This window comes from Aedes albopictus, chromosome 2 (assembly GCF_035046485.1).
Source record: "Aedes albopictus strain Foshan chromosome 2, AalbF5, whole genome shotgun sequence".
Taxonomy (NCBI): domain Eukaryota; kingdom Metazoa; phylum Arthropoda; class Insecta; order Diptera; family Culicidae; genus Aedes; species Aedes albopictus.
Genome location: NC_085137.1, coordinates 328999994 through 329021940, shown reverse-complemented (window position 1 = coordinate 329021940; position 21947 = coordinate 328999994). Strand labels below are relative to the sequence as shown.

General features: G+C 40.9%; 1 protein-coding gene across 1 annotated transcript; it reads right to left on the bottom strand.

Annotated features, from left to right (window-relative positions):
* Window positions 1–2336: 2336 nt before the first annotated feature.
* On the bottom strand, window positions 2337–4466 carry LOC134286700 (uncharacterized). The gene has a single exon (XM_062848356.1). It carries the CDS (start codon window positions 4464–4466, stop codon window positions 2337–2339), a length of 2130 nt encoding a protein of 709 aa, XP_062704340.1.
* Between the last annotated feature and the right edge of the window lie 17481 nt (window positions 4467–21947).

The window sequence follows — 21947 nt, the reverse complement described above, 5'->3', positions numbered from 1 at the left end:
TTCACAATGCACTTACATCAGCAATGAGCCATCGTATGATCTGCAATTATGCAATGTTCCAGAATACAAGCTGCTACGCTACCACCTGGGTAACCGCAGTTCTGTTCGCTAATCCTCTAACTTAATTAGCGTGCATTGCCACACTGACTGTTGCGTTTGCAACTATAGCCTCACCTTGCATCCCCTAGCAGCAACTTTCTTCGTCATAATCCTATTTGTTTACCCTCGTGTCATCCGCTCTCACCGCCAATAACGTCGTAAAGGAAAATATTGGGCACAGCTGATGAAACTGAGGTCACCGATAATTTACGACCATTACAACATATGGGAAGGTGCGTGGTTAACGTAACACATTTTAATGCTCAATGGGTACCCGAAAACAACGTTGGGCTGTGAAATTATTTGCCAATTATTCACTATCAGTGGGCGGAAACTCTAGGTCGATCTTGTTATGAAAGCAGGCCCCCAAACCGCTCAAATAATCTAAGATCGTTCTCCCTGACTCCGTCAATCATTGCCATGTGGGACAGCAGCTCGATGTAAACAACCATACACATGGGCGTGTTCCTGTAATTTTCGACTAGCTCAAAATGTATTCCCGCCAAGGTCATACCTATCAGTATCTACGCATCGGCTAGGGCTAGGGCCCAGCAGTCGGAACATTTTTGTTACATATGTATGAAAAACTTTCCGGTACTTACATTGATATGAAGCCGCACATCATCGTTTTGTCAGCGAGTGTTGTAAACAAATTCCCATCATCCAAATGGCTCTCGCCCACAACGACAACGGCGACAGCAACGCATGATTTGTCCGGTCATGTAAAAAACGGAGTGACTGAGCCGGCATGGCATCAAAAAATGTTCAAGGCCATCCCAATCAGCCGGTGATTACCTACTTCGTTTGGCGGTCCGCACTAGACTAGTTAGTTTGCTGCGTTTAATCATTGTAACGAATTCTTAGCGCAGTGGTGCTCAGGCTGGAGGATACCGCGGGCCAAATTTGCAATTCGGGATCGACCTGCGGGCCGCATAAAACATCGATCATAAAAACAACAATAAGAACAATTCTAAAGCATATTTATTAAAAATCTGAACTGTTCAATTTAGATTCATATGTTTGTTTGAGGAAAACGTTTGAGCTTCAAATGAAATTCAAACAAACAATTTAGAAGTTGCCCCTAGAATTGCCTTGAAGCCACTTCAAGAACTTGTCAAGCAGCTTTTACAAGAATTTCTTTTGAATCGCTCCAAAAAGGTTTGCTGGATTTTCTCCTGAAATTTCTTGTGGAGATGCTCCATAAGGTTTCGAGAAATATCTTGAAGTTTCTTTTAGTTTTTCCAGAAATATCTTGGAACACTTCCAAGAACTCCTCTTAGGTTTGCCTTTGAAACTGCCCTGAAGTTACTTCAGGAATTCCTCATTAATCGTTTCCAAGAATTTCTCCTAGAATAGCTTTCGGATTTATCCGAAAAATTTCCAGGAGTTTCGGGAAGATTTAAGTAACTTCTTTCCATAAGTCTCTTCTAAAGTTGATGACATACTTCATCATTAAATTTCTTCAAAAACTAGATTTTTGAAAATTGTTTCCGGAAGTTTCTTCAACATTATCTTCTAAAGTTGCTGCATAAGTTGCTTCAAATTTTCCTCAGGCATCTTTTGTGTCTTGATGCAGTTGGTCCTGGAATTTTGTTTGTAGCTACTCCTGAAAATCCTCTGTCGAATGCTCAGCGGTTGAAGACACAATTTTATTTCCGGTTCTTCACTTCCCACACAGATAATTCCTTCACACAGTCCAGTTATAGTCCAGTTGAGGTTAACTTATTCACCACTTTATTTCTTCTATTAAACACACTACTTTAGTTCAACTTTATTCTTACTTCCACTAATTACAATCCACTTAACTTAATTTTAATTGATTTGAATTCACTTTTACTTAGATAATTTTACGATGACCACATTCTCTCGTGGCAACCACTCGTCGATGATGATCGCCAAACTATTCGCTGAAGTGGTGTGTCTCGTTCATCGACTCGTATCTGTCGAAACATTTGCTTTATGTCGGCGATGAGCATTATGGGATGTGTTCTAGAGCGCATGATTATCGAGCGAAGATCTTCTTGGACGATGGGTCCTACCATTAACGCGTCATTTAGGGATGATCCTTCTGCTGTTCGACAGGATGCGTCGAAGACTACACGCACCTTGGTGGTCGTGCTGTCTTCACGGATGACGGCGTGATGCGGCAGATGGTAGGTAGGTGAGGGTGGCGTTTCATAGTCGTGGATCAGCTGCATGTGTCCCAACTCCTCGTAGTCTCGCATGAATTCTCGGTATTAACCACCTAGTTCCGGGTTGCGTGACAGACGATTTTCGACGAGATGAAAACGGCGGAGAGCAGATCGGCGATTGTCACCGAGTGTTGCGAGAACGTCTGATTTCAACGGAAGTCGAACAATGTAGCGGCCTTCGGGTGAGCGAGAAACGGTACGACGGAAGTGAGCCTCACAAGCGGCTTCTTCGACGGAGTAGTTGGAAGACTCGTTGGTTTCTTCGATTGTCCAGAACTTCTCCATGAGGCGATGGAGATCGGCGACTGTAGCGACGTTGGCCGTGACAGATGTCGGTCGGCAGTTTGAAATTCCTCCAGATACAACCCATCCGAGGACGGAGTTGACAAGGTTTGGTTGCGACTCACCGAGTTGAATCCGACCGGGAACTTTGAAGAGGTCGAAAAAGATTTCCGCTCCCAATACGAGCTGAACGGGTTGCGTATCGTGGAACGACGGATCTGCGAGTTGGATTCCGTCCGGAATTTCCCAGGAAGAGACATCGACGGATGTGGATGGTAGGTTCACGGTGACCTTCGGCAGTACCAAGAACTCAATGGCGGTAGAATATCCACTGACACGAGAGCGAATGGTCGATTGAAGCTTGTGCCTGGCGTGCGTCGAGGACTGTCCGATGCCGGTTATCGGAACGTTGATCTTGGTGCGTTTAGCCTTGATCTGCTGAGCGAGCGACTCGGTCATAAAGCAACACTCACTGCCGGAGTCTAAGAGGGCCCTTGCGGCATGCTCGACTCCACTGTCATCGACGAGAATGACCACTGCGGTGGCCAGAAGAACGCTTTTCGGTTTCAGACCGGAAGAAGCGCAACTAACGGGGGGCGATACGGCAGAGGCAGAGTTTCTAGGTTGCTCCTGTAGGACGGGAACAGAGGGTGCCTTTGGTAAGACAGCTTCCGAGGTTCTGGAGTTCGCAGACACTGGAAGGGCTTCTCCGGGACAAAGTAGAGTATGATGACGGCTTCTGCATTTGCGACAGGTACTGGACGAGGGGCATTCACGAGCTTGGTGGCCTTTACGGAGGCAATTGCGACACAGTTGGTGGCGTCGGACATCCTTCTCCTTGTCTTCGATGGTCATCTTTGAGAAAACGGCGCAGAGGTACAAGGGATGATGGTCAGAGCAGACGAGACACTTGCGATAGTTGGGCTGACTGGCCCCGTGGCTGGCGACGGAGCGAGGAGCGGGCTTCTTGGGGGCACTCTGGGACAGAACTTCGATTGGCTTGTTGATCGTCTGCAGTACGGTGACTCTACGCTGTATGAAGGACGTCAGATCGTTGAACGCAACGTTGGCCTTAGTCGACGAGTGCTCCTCCCAGTCACGTCTGGTTGTCGGATCCAATCTGCTACTCAGCATTCGGATTAGGAGTATGTCCCAGAACTCCGTCTTCTCCCCTAACTGTTTGAGTACTCGGACGTTCGCCTCGAACTTTTCAACCAGAGAGTGTAACTCCGAAGCAGATTCCCTTTTGAGTGAAGGAAATTCGAAAAGTGAGTCTACGTAAGACTGCTTCAACAGAACGGGGTTCTGGTAGTGGTCTACTAGCAAGTTCCACGCAACCTGGTAGTTGTTGGCACTGATTGTGATAGTCTGGATCAGCTTGAGGGCATCTCCGGAAAGGGAAGACCGCAGATAGTAAAATTTTTGAATATTGGAGAGCTCATGGGACGAGTGGACGAGAGAAACGAACAGATCGTGAAAGTTAAGCCAGCTATCGAGGTGACCGGAGAACACGGGCAGCTTCACGTCGGGTAGTCGTACCGAGGACGAAGTTGGCGGGTTTTGAGCGGGTGAGCGAGAGGCAGATGGTGAGGCGGGTTCAGCAGACTTGTTAACGGACAGTAGGAAGCCTTTTACGTGGAAGTAGCTGGTCTCGAAGTCATTGCGGACCTTCAGATATTGGTCCAAACCCTCGTCGTCCAGCGTCTCAAGTTCCGCCTGCGTTGCGTTGACGTCCCTCCAGAGGGTCAATAGGTGCTCAAGACGTACCGAGACCTGACGAGAATCCCGCTCTTCCTGGTAGTCTTCCACGAAGGTCTTGATGAGATTGAACGAGGTTAGTAGGCTCTTCAAACGCGTCTTGAGGCCCTTGATGCGTCGTTCCGTTGACGACATAGTGGCGATACAGTGAAGGAATCCGGGAAGTAAACGGATCTGGAAGGCGAAAGACCGCGCAGCTCAAAAGAGAAGAGGGTGGAAGTGTTGGAATACTAATTACCTTAGTAAGGCAATTTCAATGCCTTGTAAAGAATGTTCTAGACAGCCAACCTCCTTGACACGTGACGGGCGCGTAGCGTAGTGGGATGACGAGAATGTCCAGGAAACGAAGGAATCTGGAAGGCGGAAGACCGCGCAGCTCAACGGAGAAGGGATAGAGGTGTTGGAAAGATAATTACCTGCTCAAGGCAGTTCGAATGCCTTGTATGTATAGAACTTCCAACCGGCTAACCTCCTTGGCACGTGGCGGGCGTAGATCTGGTAGGTCCGGCGAAGATTCCGGGCTGGCGGACTAGCGGAGTTCACGCTATCCGGCTCGAAGGACCAGTGTCGAATGCTCAGCGGTTGAAGACACAATTTTATTTCCGGTTCTTCACTTCCCACACAGATAATTCTACGATGACCACATTCTCTCGTGGCAACCACTCGTCGATGATGATCGGTACTCCACCTGTCGGTTCACTCGATGACGAAAAAAGAGGGTTGCATACGCTTTGGAGGCCCCTTTTATAGACGTCAGTTGATGGAAGAAGGAAGAGGCGGAAATCCAGAAACGTCAAAAAACGCAAGCTGTCTGTTGTATCGTCGAATCGGTAATCGATGAACAGATGAATGGCGGTGTAACGTGATGATCCACGATGACATATAGGTGTCGCTTCTCGCATATGCGAACATCCTCTTTTTGTTGCTCGAGGAATTTATTCTAAAGTAGTTTTTGTTGAAATTTCTGTTAGAGTGGCACTAGAATATTTTTCTAGGAGATGCTCCTATAATTCCCATGCAGTATCGCCACAACTTTCTCATTGAGTTTCTTTAGGTTTATTTTCTCCAGGATGATTTGAGTTTCTCCATATATTCACTCAGAGTTAGTTAAAAAATTTCTCCAAAAATGTATTAAAAAGTTTCTCCAAAAGGGTACAGGAGACGCTTTATGAATCTCGCCTGAAATTTTTTTTTGTTCGTTCAGGAGTTTCACTTGGACAATTCAAATTAGATTCGTAAGTTTCGTTTCAAAAAATGTGTGAGTCTTATAAAAGAAATTTAAACTAACAGTGAAAATCAAATAATATTGTCAACCAAGTTGTGATTTGTTGAGAATTTTGTCAAAAACTTCGTGCTTTGTGTTTTTAAGTTCTTCGGAAAGGTGAAATGTGAAATATTTGCTCAGCGTTGCATTGACTGCGCCTAAAACTGCAACTAATTTTTAAATGATTCAAGATTACATTTTTAACAAACTTTCATTTGATTCGTACCCCTTATAAATAACTATATAAGCTGGCATCGTGACTAAGCTGAAATGCCGAAATATTTCGGAGTTGCGATTTCGAATCTTACCAGAATGGATTGTTCTTTTTGTTTATTTATTATTTAATTTGTGTTCAACACTGTGAAAATTGATCAGTAATTTTTTGTTTGTTCTTAATAAATTTAACGAGTTATTTCAAATAATCGTTCAAAAATTTTGATTCGTCTTAAAGTACTCCGGGGGCCGCATCTTAAGGCTTGCAGGGCCGCATGCGGCCCGCGGGCCGCAGGATGAGCACCACTGTCTTAGCGGATGAAAGTTACTTACCTCGACATTGGCCTAATTTCGGGTCACATTCTTAGGGAATCTTCTAATCTTTTTCAACAGATAAGCCCAATGTAACATTTCCTAATCGTTGGGAATCTAAGTTGATCTTTTGCAAAGGTAATTTTCAAGTTCATGAAAAGCTGTAGAACTTGAGCTGGTTTGATCCTCCATACAGAGCCAGGTGGGCCAGGTCCTCCATGCAGAGGGGCGCCGAAAAAACCTAAGGCTAGACGAAAACAGAATTGCTTGAACGTTATCAAGATTTCACTACTTTACAGCAAAAGCAATCTTGTTTGGGTGTTTTCTTAGATATCGAGGGTGCCTTTGACAACGTGCCTTTCGATGCCATATTGGAAGCCGCACGGAGTCATGGTATATCTCCAATGATTTCCAATTGGATTCACCAAATGCTCAAAAACCGATATCTCTTCTCGACATTGCGTCTAGCAGGGATTAGGAAATTGAGTGTGTGTGTGTGTGGATGCCCCAGAGGGGGAGTCCTGTCACTGCTTTTGTGGAATCTCGTAGCAGATACGCTATTGAGGCAACTCAATAATAGCGGTTTTCCTACTTATGGTTTTGCCGACGACTACCTAACGTTGTTAGTTGGTATGTGCATCAGCACCCTTTTCGACCTGATGCAAAACGCCCTTCAGGTAGTTGAGGGTTGGTGTCGCCAATATGGCTTTTCGGTTAATCCGAGTAAAACATCTATTGTTCTTTTCACGGAAAGGCGAAACCGTAATGGCGTTCGACCTTTGCGTCTCTTTGATTCTGAAATCGATGTGACTGAACAGGTAAAGTACGTTGGAGTCATTCTTGATTCCAAGCTTTCCTGGACACCTCACATTGAGTTCAGAATCAAGAAAGCTTGTATGGCCTTCGGGCAATGCCGGCGAGCTTTTGGTACAACTTGGGGTCTAAAACCCAAGTATATCAAATGGATTTACACAACTGTGGTTCAGCCAATATTGGCTTATGGATGTCTTGTGTGGTGGCAAAAGGGTGAAGTGAGAACGATCCAATCAAAATTAGGCCATCTCCAAAGGATGTGCTTAATGGCGATGTCTGGAGCGTTCTCTTCAACTCCCACGGCAGCGCTCGAAGTTCTCTTTGACGTTGCCCCACTACACATTCATCTCAAACAAGAAGCACTTTCTTGCACTTACCGGTTACGGGTACTCGGTCTACTAGAGGAAACTCCTGTGAACCGCACATCAACACACAATTCGTTGTTTTCACTTTTGGTGAATTGGGACAAAATTGTCCTTGCTCCAAATGATCTTACAATTGCTTGTAATTTTCCATATAGGACATTTTCCACGAAATTCCCTTCCCGGGAAGAGTGGACATCTGGTTATCAGGAAAGAAGTATTTCAGACGGCATCGTATGTTACACTGATGACTCCCTTCTCGAAGGTCGAGCAGGTGCTGGTGTTTATTCTCGTGAGCTAAGGTTGTATCAGTCTTACTCACTTGGTAGACACTGCACCGTTTTTCAGGCCGAAATCTTTGCTCTTATGTGCGGAGTGCAATCAGCACTTCAGCAGCACGTAATGGGTAAAGTAATATACTTCTGTTCAGATAGCCAGGCTGCTATTAAAGCACTTGCTTCGGCCAACTCCAGGTCGAAGATAGTTATCGCTTGTCGAACTCAAATCGAGGAGCTGAATTCAGCAAACGCTGTTCACCTTCTATGGGTACCTGGCCATTCTTCCATCGCTGGAAATGAATTGGCTGATGAGTTAGCTCGCTCTGGAGCATCACATGACTTCATTGGCCCTGAGCCAGCTATTCCGATATTGAAGTGTTGGATTAAGCTTCAGATTCACACCTGGGCTGTCACTCAACACAGACAATATTGGAATAGTTTGGAGTTATGTCGTCAAACCAAATTGTATAGTGCTGAGCCATCTCTATGGGTGGCGAAGTATCTAACTAATCTGTCTAAGCAGAATTGCAGCATGCTGGTCAAAGCATTGACTGGCCACTGCCGACTCAGCTATCACATGGCGAATATTCAGCAAGCTGATTCATTTGCATGTGATAGCTGTGAATCCGATTATGGAACTTCGTATCATTTGATATGTAACTGTCCAGTTTTCGCGCAACTGCGTTTCCGAATATTCGATAAACACTTATTAAGTGAAACTGACTTCAGAAACCTGAATCTTCAGGATATTCTGTTGTTCTTAACCCGCTGTGGTAAAGAGCTATAGGCTCTCTTTCGCTTTATGCGTTATTACAGTGCCCTTTTCAGGGCGCTGTTTGAACCCATTGTAGTACGCTTGTGCGTTAGTACCCTCTTCCAGGGTATTTTTCCTATTTCCCTTCCTGTCCCTATCCCCATCCAAATCCTTTTTCCTTCCTTTTCCCTCAGGTAGATGATGAAATAGGCTGTTATTCTGGCGATGGCACAAATGTCCCAAATGAAGGATAACGTGCCTCTGGAGCCGGCCTTCTGATACCTGATACCTGATAGACGAAAACAGAATGGCTTGAACGTTATCAAGATTTCACTACTTACAGTATCTAAAATTGATCATGTATTTTAACGTTCTTCTGTATTCTTAAAAATCAGATTTCTCAAGATATTCTCTACAAACTTGATATTCTCTACTACTTTGCTGAACAAAAGTAGATCGAACATTTCTTAAGCAAACTCTCTATTTTTTTGCGTTTGAGTTTTTCTCCGGAATTTCTTGCTGGGTTTCTTCGGTATTTTTTTTAAATTCATCAGAAATTCCTCTAGGGATTCCTCCAGAAATTCTCACAGAAACTCCTTCAGGGACCCAAAAAAAAATCAAAAATTCTTCTGAAGATTCCTGCTAAATTTCTCGAAGGCGACCTATCTATGGCGAGTTATCTAGGAATTTATTCAGAAATTAGTCAAAGGATTCCTCCCGATATTTCTTCATGGATTTTATTAGATAAACTTCCATAGTTGCCTTTAAAAAAAAATCTGCAGATATTCTTTCAAAAAATCTTTCAGGAATAAATTTGGCAACTTTCTTTAAGGATACTTTCTCAATAAAATTTCACATTTTTTCCTAATTTCCTCCTGGTGAACCATCAATATTTTTTTTCTTCAGAAACACTTGAAGAGATTCCTGCAATAACATCTTGAAAGACTACTTGGAAACCCTTCAATAGATTTCCTCATTAATCCTCGAAAATCCTTTAGAGATTCCTTCAGAAATGCCTCTAAGAATTCGTACTTCAGAAATGCTTCATTTCGCCAAAGCTTCCTTTAGAAAATCTTCTATAGATTTTTTGCGAAAGCAGAAATCTCTCACATCATTCAGAATATTCTCATTGATTTCTTCCGAAATTGTTCCATGCTCTATAAATTATTGCTGGAATCCCTCCAGAAAACCATGAATTTTCCCATAAATTCCTCCAGAAAATCATAAATTTCCTTCTTTCAGAAATTTCTCCAGATATTCCGTCAAAAAACCTGCCATTGATTTCATTCAAAATTTCTCCAAAAGTTTTTTTTTTGCAAACTGGATTCCTTCAGAAATTCTTCCAGGGATATCTTCGTAAAACTTTCTGGGGACCCTCCAGAAATGCCTCAAAAATATTTCTTTCAAAAATTTTTCCAATTATTTAGTAAGAGATTTTTTTCCAGTGGCATTCACAAATACTTACAGGCGTTCCTTCAGGCATTCTGTTCTGCTCCAGGAGTTTCTGCAAAAAATACTCCATGAATTCCATTCATACTTCTTGCTGAAATGTCTCCCGAATTCATCTAGAGATTCAAACAAAAACTTATATAGAGAATTCTTAAGGTTCGATTACTGAAAAGCTTCTTTCTTCTGCGAAATATTTTGATTAAACTTCAGAAGAAACCTTTGGTAAAGTTTTTTTGGTAAAACAAACTATGGTGAAACCGAACTAATCTCCGAAAATTGACAGAAAAGGTCGTTTGAGTATTCCTGAAAACCCTTGAAACTCAATTTAGTATTTTCAAAAACAAAATTCAGTTGAACCAAAAAACCAGAAAAAAAACAAACAACATATTGTAAGATTTCTTGAAGAAATGTATGCATAGTTTATGTTAGGAACCTGAAATTTCATTTCTAGTTATTGTACTGGTCTTAATGAGATTATTAAAATGCAAAATGTGTTCGTGCTTACACTTGTATAAGAAAAATGAATTTTGGAAAATTCAAGGGCAACTTCCATTGAAATTCCTAAAGAAATACACGAATGAAAAACAATCGAAGAAAATTATAAAACGGGGAAACTTTTTTCTTCGGAACACCAAAATCTAACTTTTAAGGAAACTAAAAAAAAATAAGTACTAAAACCGATGCAAATATTCAATTTATTTTCTGTCATCCAAGCCCCTCTCTCCCCCCCCCCCCCCCCCCCTTCTTCCCATCACATATCACATAATATTGAAGGGGCGAAAAAAAAACAGGCGGCCCATGACTCCTTTAAAAAAAAATGTTTACAAGCAACTATTTTTCAATAATTGGTATAATTTCAATTTTTTTCTATAGTTTTTTTTTTGTTTTTTTTTGCCCCCTCCCTCGTACCCGATGAAAGGTCGCGGACATAATATTTGCATCGGCCTAATTATGGCAAATTAACTGGGTGGTGCTACACTAGTTTTCCTAAGCCGAAATAGCCCAATAAAGCTGAAAAAACACGTATAATCTACAAAAGGTTTGCCGCTTTTTCAGTGGATATTTCGACTTTTTTAAGTTGTGAAAACTTGCGCCCCCTTCCCCTTCACACATATTAATAATATTCAAACTAAATTTGGAATTTTAATCCCTCAACAAAACAACCACTAGCGCAGTCTGCAGGCCAACACTGGAAGCTCGCCCCCGTTTACTAGTTCAAATTGGCTCTACCCCATTTGGTATAATGCCATTTGGCATAACGCCGTTTGGCATAATGCCATTTGGCATAAAAAGTCATTTGGCATAACGGCCATTTGGCATAATGGCCATTTGGCATAACGAATATTATGCACATTCTTACCAAGAAGGCTGTTCTTTGTGTTATGCCAAACGGCATTATGCCAAATAGCCATTATGCCAAATGACCATTATGCCAAATAGCATTATGCCAAACGGCGTTATGCAAAATGGCATTATGCCAAATGGGGTAGAGCCGTTCAAATTTAGATTACAAATGGTTCAACTTAAGATAACATTCTCCAAGTAAGAATTACTTAAATTAGATAATTATATGACAAATAATGCGGAATATTATTCGGTTGGTCGATTCTACGATAAATAAGCTTTCATTTGACGTGTTCACATATTGCGTGTATGTAATACAATGCATGAGCTGTACGAGTGAACCGAACATGTTCTTTCTCTGGGGGGAAATGGGTGCAATCACAGTGATTTTCCAATTGCCTGTTTTCCATGACAAAAACGCTTTTTTTCAATGCTTTTAAAGTCCATGTTATCAGGTTATATTACGGAATGTTGTTTAACATCTTCTTCAGGACAATATTTGCCTAAAAAGTACGACGTTTTAATGAATTTCGAAATGGTTCAAATCAAGATTACGATTTGACTAGTTCAAAGTTTGATTTCTTACCCTATACTTAAGCTGTTAGTACCTCAAAATCTTCATTTAGGTAACGAGTCGGGAATTTTTACTAAATGGATTCTTTACCTAAATGGATTCAGATTCAGTTTATTTGAAGATTACACCCAAACCTTCATTTAGGTAAAATCTATTTAGGTCCCTCCATTTAGGTAACGTTACCTATATGTAATCTGATTGTGTTCAGAACAGTTGGAGTAGTTAAGATTAGGTATAAGGTCGGTTAACGGAAAAAAAGCAGTGAGTGGAGTTAAGGGGTTAATGAGAGGGAGTCACTGTTGAGTGATACCAGCTCATCAAACCAACCCCAAATACCCTCCCCCCCCCCCCCGGTTTGACATCAAACCCGATCTCAACCAATCATTCACCTGTTTTTATTTTGGCCACCAAACCCAACAAAGACCCTACAGTAGTTTGATGTTGGTCCAACAATGGCCCCACATACGATAAAAATTGACCCGACATTCAATAATTTTCAGTCTAGCGGAATTTTGCAGGGTTTTTCTTGTTTCGTGCCCAGCTAGTCATTTGAATGACAATTCTGACCTGAGATCCTCCAAAACCCCCGAAAACGCCCCTCCTCTCCTGAAACTCCTTGAAAGCCATCTGAAACTCCGCATGGCCCCCTTTAAGTCTTCTAGTCACTCTCCCTTCTTAAACTTCTTTGCAACCTTGTACTCAATTTTGGTAATTACCTGAATACATTTAGGTGAAAATTCTATTGAGGCAGTTCCGACTCATTACCTAAATAGAGGTTTTGATGTACAAAGAAGTTTAAGAAGAGCTAGTGCCTGGAAGTTCAAAGGGGGCCGTTTGGGTTTTCAGTGGGATTTCATAGGGGTTTCAGGAGGGGGAGGGGGACGGTATCAGGGGCGTTGTACCGGGGAGGGGGGAACCCTTTCAGGGGTATTTTCGGGGAGTTTCGAAGTGTCTCAGTTGCGTTACATGGGGTCCGAGGGGGTTTTAGGAGCATTTTAGACAGTTTCAAATGATTTTTGGCGAGTTCCAGAGGCATTACTTTGACGTAACGTAGGCGTTTCTGAGGGTCTCAGGTGCGCTACATGGGGTCCGAGGGGATTTTAGGAAGATTTCGAAGCCATTGCTGACAGCTTTAGATGGTTATTGGCGAGTTTCAGAGGCGTTACTCAAGCGTTACGTAGGCGTTTTTGGGGGTTTCTGAGGGTCTCAGGTGCGATACATGATGGGATCTGAGGGGGTTTTAGGGGAATTTCGAAGACATTTCAGACAGCTTCAGATGACTTTTGGCGATTTTCAGACGTGTTACGTAGGCGTTTTCAGTGATTTCTGAGGGTCTCAGGTGCGTTACATGGGATTAGGGGGATTTCGAGGGCATTTCTGACTGCTTCAGATGATTTTTTGCGAGTTTCAGAGGCGTTATGTTGGCGTTTTGCGGGGTTCAGAGGGTATCAGGTACGTTACATGCACAGATAAAAATAATGAGATTTACACGTCATGTAAACTTCAATTTATTCATGTAAACTTAATGTTATGATGGTTTACATGATATATCATGTAGATTTGTGTTTTATATCATGTAAACACTCAGAGTCATGCTGAATTACATGACATATAATGGAAGTTTAAATGACATTTTGTGACTTTTACATGGTATGTCATGTAAAGTTCTGTGATATCCCACGCTTCAATTATGTGCATCATATGTCACAGAATTTTACACTCCTTTTTCGATCTGTGTGGTTTTCGAAGGGGTTTTAGGGGGATTTCGAGGGCGTTTTAGAAAGCTTCAGAGGATTTTTGACGGGTTTCAGAGCGTTACACATGGGGTTTTCCGGGGGTTTCGGAGGGTCTCAGGGGTGTTACAGAGAATTTTGAAGAGTGTTAAGAGGACCCAGTTTCTGAAAATACATTTTGGATCACAGCTTCTAAGTAAGCTTCAGGGAGATTTCAGCGGCGCTTCAAAGCGATTCTTAAACGTTTCAAATGGTTTCAGAAGAGATTCAAGACATTCTAGACTGTTGTAATTTCGATGACCCATACTCAAGGGATCTCTTAAAGATTCTTAAACAAACATTGAACTTACCACTTGTCAGCACAAAGTTGCATGAGGCTGTGTAAGCATTACTTTTATTCAATCATTTAAGCACACAAGTTATGCATGTAGATTCGATTACATATGCATATAAAAGTTCTTAGGAAACCTTAAACAGTCCTAAACCAATCCCATCCACCTCATTGGCCCCCTGAGCACACGCCCTGAACTTCCCTTGAGTCCACTTGCAACTTAATGTCCTTAAACCAACCTTATCCCCAATCGAAAACACTCCAACTGCTCTGATCACAATCAGATTCCATTTAAGTAACGTTACCTAAATGGAGGGACCTAAAAAGATTTTGCCTAAATGGATTCGACCTAAATAGAGGTTTGAGTGTACACAGGGTCAAATATTTGACCAAAAAGAAACCAATGTTCAAACATCTTGCTTGACTCGATAGAATTTTTATAAGTGTCAAACTGATGTTGACCATTTGACCATTTGATATACTTGTTCGCCGGCCTTGCCCGAAGGCCATACAAGATTTCTTGATTCTGAACTCAATACGGGGTGGTGTCCAAGAAAGCTTGGAATCAAGATTGACTCCAACATACTTTACCTAATTACAGTAGGGTTTTTTTTACGCGGTTTTCATTTACGCGGCCGCGTAAATGAAAACTCCATATAAAAAAAATTCATCGTCTTATTTTTGCATGATTCGTCGAGAAATAGTGAGACTTTTTTTACGCGGTTTTTCGAATTTTGAACTGAGCTTTTTTTTACGCGGTACGTATCCCCCGCCTAAAAAAAAACCTGACTGTAGTCACATTGATTTCAGAACCAAAGTGACGCAAATGTCGAACGCCATTACGGTTTCACCTTTCTGTGAAAAAAAACAATACATGTTTTACTCGGATTTACCAAAAGGTCATACCACCTTTTTTGCTCGATTCGTTTTTTTGCTATAACTCAGTTAATTTTGAACCAATTCACTTGATTTTTTGTACACGAATTGTACTAACCGTGAGTACATTTGTACAAAATTTCATAAGTATCGGTTCTAAATTGACTGAGTTATAGCAAAAACCAGACCCGTACAGTAAAAGGATCGGGTGTATTGGTGACAGCAACACTCAACTACCTCTAAGAAAGCTTTACATCAGGTCGAAAAGGGTGCTGATGCACATACACTGAAATAAATTTTGTTGTGGAAACTACCGATTCCATAGTAAAATTACTAACCGTACCTATGATTCTCAACCGACAACAAAATCTGTTAAGGTAACTGAAATATGCTTGAAATTACAATGCATTGTAGCAAATTCAACTGAAAGCATAGTCGTCTCAACAACAAAACGTTGTTAATTTTTCCAGGACACGCATTTTACAACACAGTATGGTTAAAAATACAATGCTCATTTGTTAAATTAAGATTATTTTTGGTAATGTTAACTGCACTGCTAGTTAAGTTGACAGTGTTTTAGTGGAATTAACTGGAAATTGTTGTCGGTTGAGAATCATAGGTACGGTTAGTAATTTTACTATGGAATCGGTAGTTTCCACAACAAAATTTATTTCAGTGTACCGACTAACAATGTTAGGTACACACTAAAAAAATCTCAATTTAAATAGTGACACAATTGATCGAACTGCCTGAAAAAGCTTTGACATAAACATAAATGTGCCACATTGTTACACTTTTTGTGACGTACGTATTAAGTTTATATTGTTTGAGTTCTTCCAGTCATGATTTTAAATCACAGAACTGATAATTTAGTTCTCCATGCTGTAAATTTACGCGATATATTACAGAAACATAATGATTACTGATGTTGAGCTGTCAAACAGCACCTTACAAAATCAGATGAAGACTGCAGTCGATTGGAAATTTGTTTATTACGAAGGTGAAACAGCATGAAAACCGATCATAAATTTAACACCGAGTTGAGCCACAAACCTGGAAATGACAATCCGATGCCATCAGCCGACGCAGTGGTAAACGAAAACAGCCACGCTCAGTCAATCAGAAGGCGGCTTTGTCTGCTTGGCTGCGATGACGGCTGTCTCAGTACATACACACTAAAAAAATCTCAATTTTAATAGTGACACAATTGATCGAACTGCCTGAAAAAGCTTTGACATAAACATAAATGTGCCACATTGTTACACTTTTTGTGACGTACGTATTAAGTTTATATTGTTTGAGTTCTTCCAGTCATGATTTTAAATCACAGAACTGATAATTTAGTTCTCCATGCTGTAAATTTACGCGATATATTACAGAAACATAATGATTACTGATGTTGAGCTGTCAAACAGCACCTTACAAAATCAGATGAAGACTGCAGTCGATTGGAAATTTGTTTATTACGAAGGTGAAACAGCATGAAAACCAATCATAAATTTAACACCGAGTTGAGCCACAAACCTGGAAATGACAATCCGATGCCATCAGCCGACGCAGTGGTAAACGAAAACAGCCACGCTCAGTCAATCAGAAGGCGGCTTTGTCTGCTTGGCTGCGATGACGGCTGTCTCAGTACATACATACACGCCAGCAGTGACGACGCGACAGCCGAACTGGCAAGTTCGTTTATGGTAGAAGTTGTTCATCTTCGACTGCCATCTCTTCAACATGGTGAGTCAGCCGAGAGAGTAAGATCGAAAACTGACACTCTGAGGATCGAAGTTCGATTCCCGAATGGAACTTTTTGTGTTTTTTTTTGTTTCAATATTCGATGCTATAAATAGCACAGTTCATGTATACAAGCAGCCGACGCGCTGAGCTGTTGCAGTAAAATTACATGAGTCAAACATTTTCCGCTTCCTGTAAAAATAAGATCGCACACAATTTTGCGTCAAATGTGTTGCTTTTATATGTCGGACTTATATGACACAAAATTACAAGAATTTTTCGAAGTGTGTAGTCGTCCGCAAAACCATAAGTAGGAAACCCGCTATTATTGAGTTGCCTCAATAGCGTATCTGCTACGAGATTCCACAAAAGTGGTGACAAGACTCCTCCTTGGGGGCATCCACAAACACTCAATTTCCTATTCGCTGCTTGACGTAATCCAATCCCTGGTACTCCACCAACCCCCCCCCCCCCACTACTTGACAGATGAGCTCAGTTTCGCGTACCTACTTGCAAATCGCAGATGTCGCTACTGCACGTAAACAACGGGTCCATCCTTCACTGACGCAACAATTTTTGTCCATGCGAAAACATCTTTTTGTTTCGTGGTGAGTGGATGCCAACGTATCAAAAGGACGTATTCAACAGAAGCGCAAAAATAGTGTTAATTAAATTCAAATCATTTTGATTTGATGCTGTAAGAAATGTAACAGAAGCACTTGTTTAAACGGTTTTGCATATTAATTTGTAACTGCGCATGCTAGATTAAACCGAGGATCAAACTGAAAAAAAACTTCTGATCTGATAATTTTTAACTTCCGTTTGGATTTGCCACCAGATATGCAGTTGTAAAATGTTAGCATAAGTTGTAATTTATTACTGGCATGTGCATAATAACCGCACCAGAGAAAAACATGAGTTTCTGATTAAAAGTATGAAAGTCGACTATTTTGCCTTCAGCCGTTTTATAGATATAATTGCCACTTCTAGTAAACAATTTCATCATACCGCACTTAAATTGCATTTTCCTGTGCCAGAGAAGCAGAAACAACACATAAAATTTTTTGTTCAATATTCTAATATGTTTTGTGCGGTTTGTTATTCGTGGTTTTCGTCATTTTCAAAAGTAACGCTTGCCGCTTTGAATCTGACAGTACCACCCGGACCAAAATTTTTAGGTACGCTGACGTTGTTCGGCAGCTGTCAAGAAGCTCCCGGGTTGTACTCCACAGGCTCCGTTTGCGATTGGATTTTTATTAGGGGTCACCTGGTTAGTGGACTCCTACCACTGGAGCAGGCGGTCCGTAGTTCTATTCTAAGCCAGTCGAACTAGCCGACGCTACACAACTATCTAGGCTAATCGGGAAGAAGTTAATATTGATGATCATTTCCATAACAGGCCCGAAAAGCCGGCCGGGTCATTATAAGGTTTATCAATAAATTTAATGAACCTTAAGCATAATAATTATATTGAACTAAATAAATAAATAAATAAATAAATAAATAATAAATTCTAACTCAAAAAGGTTTATAGACACGGGTTTGAAAGCTAAACTTGTAAAATCCTAGTTTCAAAGAATTATATATATATATTATAATTACGAGCAATGATACCAAAGCACATTTTGGCTCTCCTTTATCAATGTTCATCTCGCCAAAAATGAACTACGTACAGGGCACTCACACGGGAACAAAAGTGGTGGGAAAACGGCGGAAATAAAGTGTGTTTGAGCCATTTTAAAACACTATAAGTGAAAAAGTTGAAGGAAATTACAATTAAAAGAGTTTTTTAATGACTAAGGAAGTACACGGTTGGAGAAATATATTTCCTACGTTGGAATACTTTAGCCTTGTCTAATACCACTGACCTAGAATAAATATATAAATTACACTGTCACCATTGACTGCCTTTGTCGATGACCATCATCACGTTGAGCAAGTGTAATGCACGCACAAATGACGTCAGTCACAGCACGGTGTGCCCTGTGCTCTGTTTCACCGCGCGCTCACTGCCCGATGCGGGAATTTTTCAAACACAAAGTCGCGCTATAGATCTACTGGCAGCGAGCGCCAAGCCATGTCTCACCTCACCGAGCGAGCGCGGCGCGGTGCGGCAGGCAAACCTTCGACTATAAATTTAGTCACAAGCGAACCTCACTTTGCTCCAATTTCAAACGTTTTTCAAGATCACGTTTCCCTTGGACGAACGTGAAAATCTGACGAGAACGAATTGCCACGGCACGCCGTACGGATGGGTGTGTGTCCCATTGAGCCGGCGCACGGGATTGTCAACAGGCGAGTGAGGGAGGTCAGGTGATCCGGAGCAATAGGGGAGAATGGTGTGGGAAACACTTGCATCACATGTGCTTGCATCCTAACTTTATTATGCATTTTTAGGAAGTAAATCCGCATCACAAAATTTGAAAAATCAGGCTTATTAAGCTCACGGGTTTAAGGGTGTACTATGAACTACGTTACCCTAGGTATTTATGAATAGAGCTAAGCTGACAGAAGTGACACTTTTGCATTTCTCTGTCGTTTTCTTTCGCTAGTGTCGAAGGAAGTATAAACTGTGTTGCCAACCCATGAAGGACTCAGTTCTTGTGAGAGATTGGTGGAAATTTTTGACCTCAAGCTTTTATTTAAATATTCGATGGGGAACGTTTGCAAGATCACTTGCAATATCATGAATTAGAGAAAAAAAAAACTACGAAAATTTTGAAAATATTTGCTTGAATGTGATTTCCAGACACAAGGAAACTATATAAGCCAGAGGGTAATGATTAATTACAATTTGAATGACAATTAATGGTAAAAATAGTGATTAATCGCATGTTTCATTGCTAGGTAGTGAACTATTTGGTACCGTGATTTCGGGTGAAATTGATTACTTTTCGTAGTTTTTGGCGAATAATTTTTGAATACTTATCGATATGGTTAAATTGAATGCTTTAAAACAAGTACGACCATGGTTTTCATCAGCCAACGAGGTTAAAAATTCTACTGAAAATCATTTTATTACAAAAAAATTTCATTTGTAATAAAAATCAAAAATTTAATTACGGGGTGAAATTGATCAGTCAGTGAATTGTTTTTGTAAGTGCGGAAATTATTTTTTGCTCCTGAATTAATCACATCGAAATGCGAAAAGCTATGCAAAATTTTTACAAGTTTACTAAGTTTGTAATTATTTGAAGTTTGAAGTTCAATGAATCTTGAAAAAACGCATGAAAGTATGCAATTTCCATACTAAATAGGTTATACCTTCCGGAAAAGTACAATTTTATGCATAAATTTCTATAGGGTAATTTTCCAATTATTGCACGGCTAAAAATTCGCCAATTTTTGCACACCTCATAAGAATAACATGGAGTGTGCAACAATAGGCGAGTTTTTAGCCGTGCAACAATTGGAAAATTACCCTATTTGTAGAATTTTTGATGACGAAATCGGGGTTAGCGAATACTTGGCAGCTAGAAACATTCATTCGAATATTTATTGCATTTACGATGCAGCTACGATAACAAAAGTTTGAAAGTATCTTTGAAATTCGCCTGACATGACAGTTTCGGAAAATACTGAATTTTATACAGAAATATGTGACTAATTGGCTGTAAAACATGGCAACTCACCAACACCATTCAATAGCTCTTAAGCCAATTGATGAACATTTTTTACATATTGTTTCAAGTTTAAAGCGTTATTTTTAACAAATATGGCTCTGTCGTCGATCAATTTCACCCCACTAATCAATTTCATCCGAAATCACGGTACCTCGTAAATTCAACCGAAAACCCTCCAATATTTTTGCATATTCGGATTCCTTGTAAATTTCCAATAAGTATGATCTGTTGGACAGTTTGTTTTCATTGGAAAAGTATGTTAAAAATGGGAGTTTGTAGCGTGACGTTACAACGTTGTAACGTCACGCTACTCATTCCCATTTCTAACATACTTTTCCGATGAAAACTAACTGTTTAACAGATCATACTTATTGGAAATTTTACAATGAATCCGAATATGCAATAATATTTGAGGGTTTACAGTCGAATTTACAAGTTATAGTGGAAAATCAGACCGAAAAGGCGTCAAAACGTTGTAACGTCACGGTAGAATGTGTCTGTTGAAAATGATCGAACAAAGATCTTAAAGATATTGTACATAGGTCAAATCGACATTGATTTTTCATTTGGGCCTAACTGACATTTTCGAGCTCTCTTCATCGATCCTCTCTTTGTGTTAATCAGGGATGGGAACACTCACTTTCAACTCACTTGCTATTTTCTCAGCTCATAAGCGTGCAATCAAGAAACGATGTATGGACGACTTTTGCATTGTGGTTTTGTCTAAAACTTTGCCGAATAGAGCAGAGGTCGCACACGCATACCAAAGTCGTGACAGAGTTGTAAAAGCGACTCTCCACGAGGTGAGTGTAATTTACATTCACCTCGTGGAGAGTTGCTTTGGCAGCTCCCAAACGATATCGGTATGCGTGTGCGACCCCTACTCTATTTGGCCAAGTTTTAGACAAAACCACAATGCAAAAATCGTCCATACATCGTTTCTTGATTGCACGCTTCTGAACTGATAAAATATAAAGTGAGTGTAACGCTTTGCAAGTGAGTGTTCCCATCCTTGGTGTTAACACAGAATGGGTATTGAGTTTTCCAAAGATTTTTTGGTTGAAATGCGAAGAAGACGACTACATGTTGCTATAGAAACAACAAGAATAATGATTTTGTTTGTTTTGATCAAGTTATTAGTGAAAGAGAGAGTCGACGAAGAGAAATCGATCAAGTCAGTTAGGCCTATATGAAAAATCATTGTCGAAATTCATGAAATTAATTTATTTTGCAAGTTTACTATCATGCACTATTTTCCATTCTAGCAACATTTCTTCGCCATTGCGCCACATACACATTGAAAGAACGAAAATATCCATACCATCGTCTTTCTTTTTCTCCAATTTCCGAAGCACATTCATATAAATAATGTACAACGAACATGTGTCCGTCGCGTCAAAACGTTGTCATAAATCATGGCTATTTCTCTTCCAAGTGCATTGAATGCCTATGGAAAGGGACATAAACGTAGTGCTATAATAAAGATCGTAACCTTCATCTCGTGCGCCTCTTTTTTTGTAGGTACTGCGAATTGCACAGTGCGCTTTTTTTTAATGAAAGAGAACTCTGTTTTATTAAATGCAGTACGAAGGAATGTGCCAATACCCACAAGTCATACAACTTCCCTATGGCTTGCATCCGAATCGATCCAATAATGCCACGTCCCAATCACCGATCCTCTCGAGTTCTGCCACACGGACATCCTCAAGTCAATCCTCATTCTTAAAAGTACCATTCTCCCTGCCCGCTGATGGATACCATATTTGGTGACTCTGAACCCAACTAAGGTCAGCCGGCTGAACCCCCCGAGGCACAAACCACTCTCGGTGGACCCCACCAGCATCCGGCACCCTTTCCTCTATCCTACGAGTGGCGACGACGGGCGAACCAATCTTTCGCCTAGAGTCACGAAAAGCCAACGAATCACTTTCAGTACCCACCACAAGCAGACAATCATGT